Source organism: Amphimedon queenslandica, unplaced genomic scaffold (assembly GCF_000090795.2).
Source record: "Amphimedon queenslandica unplaced genomic scaffold, v1.1 AMPQUscaffold_5000_Cont23025, whole genome shotgun sequence".
NCBI classification, from domain to species: Eukaryota; Metazoa; Porifera; class Demospongiae; order Haplosclerida; family Niphatidae; genus Amphimedon; species Amphimedon queenslandica.
This window is the reverse complement of record NW_003554692.1, coordinates 1-1,612: the sequence shown is the minus strand read 5'-3', so window position 1 is coordinate 1,612 and position 1,612 is coordinate 1. Positions and strand designations below refer to the sequence as shown.

At 35.3% G+C, this 1,612-nt stretch overlaps 1 protein-coding gene across 1 annotated transcript; it reads right to left on the bottom strand.

Moving 5' to 3' along the window:
* Nucleotides 1-513: 513 nt before the first annotated feature.
* On the bottom strand, nt 514-1,606 carry LOC109592493 (uncharacterized). The gene is made up of 5 exons (XM_020007930.1): nt 1,560-1,606; nt 1,460-1,501; nt 1,126-1,343; nt 842-950; nt 514-791 (listed from the first exon to the last, which is right to left on the bottom strand). The coding sequence occupies exons 1-5, from the start codon at nt 1,588-1,590 to the stop codon at nt 529-531; spliced, it is 663 nt and encodes a 220-aa protein (XP_019863489.1). The 5' UTR covers nt 1,591-1,606; the 3' UTR covers nt 514-528.
* Nucleotides 1,607-1,612: the final 6 nt, after the last annotated feature.

Sequence of the window (1,612 nt, the reverse complement as noted above, 5' to 3'; positions counted from 1 at the left end):
TTGATACATATTGATGTCCTTATGCTGTGTAGAAAGTTTGAGCTCATTCCGACTTAAATTTTTCAAGTTACAGCCATTTTAAGAAATTTGCCAAAATTTGAAAAATACCCAAGGCTATAGCCCATGCTTTTTTCTAAAAAATGGCTAAAAAATCACCCCCAATTTTTATTACATTTTCTGATGTATATTGATGTCCTTATGCTGTGTAGAAAGTTTGAGCTCATTTCGACTTAATTTTTTCAAGTTACAACCATTTTAAGAAATTTGCTAAAATCTGAAAAATACCCAAGGCTATAGCCCATGCTTTTTTCCAAAAAATGGCCAAAAAATCACCCCCAATTTTTATTACATTTTCTGATGCATATTGATGTCCTTATGCTGTGTAGCAAGTTTGAGCTCATTCCAACTTAAATTTTTCAATTTACGGGCCATTTTAAGAAATTACACTGTTAGCTAACCCATGCATCATTCATGCTTGCAATTACTGGCTCCAAGTCACTCCCAGTTTTAATCATACATTACATGTATCTACTCCACCCACACATACTTTACTCCTTCACAGTAGTCCCTGAGTGTGACATAAGATGCTTTATTAATTTCTTGCTCCACCTTAAACTGGCTGCTTGTTTCGCTCAGCTCCGCTAGTCCATTATTAAACAACAGAGGGTACACTGGTACACCTTCGTCCGACGTTAACTCTTCCGGAAGGTTCTCCATGAGGTTGCTAGGCAACGAGAATGTCACATGTAACCTGTTGTGGTCGCCAGATATGGTAACGTGTGGAAGTGTGCCTTAAATAGAACGGGTTAATATTAACGGTTAAAAAAGAGGTGTGTCTCACTGTTTTGCAGTATTTGTGATTTCGTTGCAATTTCCTTCACGTGAAAAGTAACCGTCTTTAGTCTTTCAATGACAGGAACTAGATCCTTGAGACTTAAAAATTCTTGATTCTGGAAAAATAATAATTAAAAAAACAAAAATAAAAATAAAAATAATAATACATGCATGTACATGTACATCTAGAAAAAAATTTTAGAAGAACAAAAGCTAAATTTAATGAGAAACTTTACGGTAGAGTAAAATCTCCTAAACTTCCTCTATATCTTAACAGTGGTATTAACTCACCACTGAAGGTAGTAGGAGACACTGGAAGCAGACCACCACTCCTTTGGCGATGATCTGGTCCAACCACTGCTGGCTGGCGTCGACTGGGCTCTTAATGTATTCGGAACAAGTATTAACATGAGAATTAGCAGCTGCTATTAGTTGATGAGCGAAACCGGTTGTAACTGCCGTCAAACACTGAGAGAATAATCTGTCCCAGGAGTATGTCACCTCAACATCTAAAAATAGAAACAATAATGTAATGCTATTTTTAGTAATATCAATATGCACTTGAATTCTAATTTTAGTAACATGCAGGTTGTGTAATGTTTATTCTATTTATAGCAGCACGTACCGTCATTTAATCCAAGAGCAGCCTCCAAGTAAAATTGAATGTCTAGAAAAAATTTTTTAAATAATTGTCATATTAAGTAATTTTCTCCTTTCGCTCTTACCTTTCTTTATTAATTTAATGTCGGACTCCATTGCTACAGCAAAACTTCTTATA

What these genes read in the sequence shown, in the direction of transcription:
- LOC109592493 (XM_020007930.1), bottom strand. Translation starts at nt 1,590, where the DNA reads ATGGAGTCCGACATTAAATTAATAAAGAAAG. An exon ending in GTCTCCTACTACCTTCAGTG is followed by an intron (nt 951 to 1,125) that starts GTGAGTTAATAC and finishes TTATTTTTCCAG; the next exon opens with AATCAAGAATTTTTAAGTCT. An exon ending in ATCACAAATACTGCAAAACA is followed by an intron (nt 792 to 841) that starts GTGAGACACACC and finishes GTTCTATTTAAG; the next exon opens with GCACACTTCCACACGTTACC.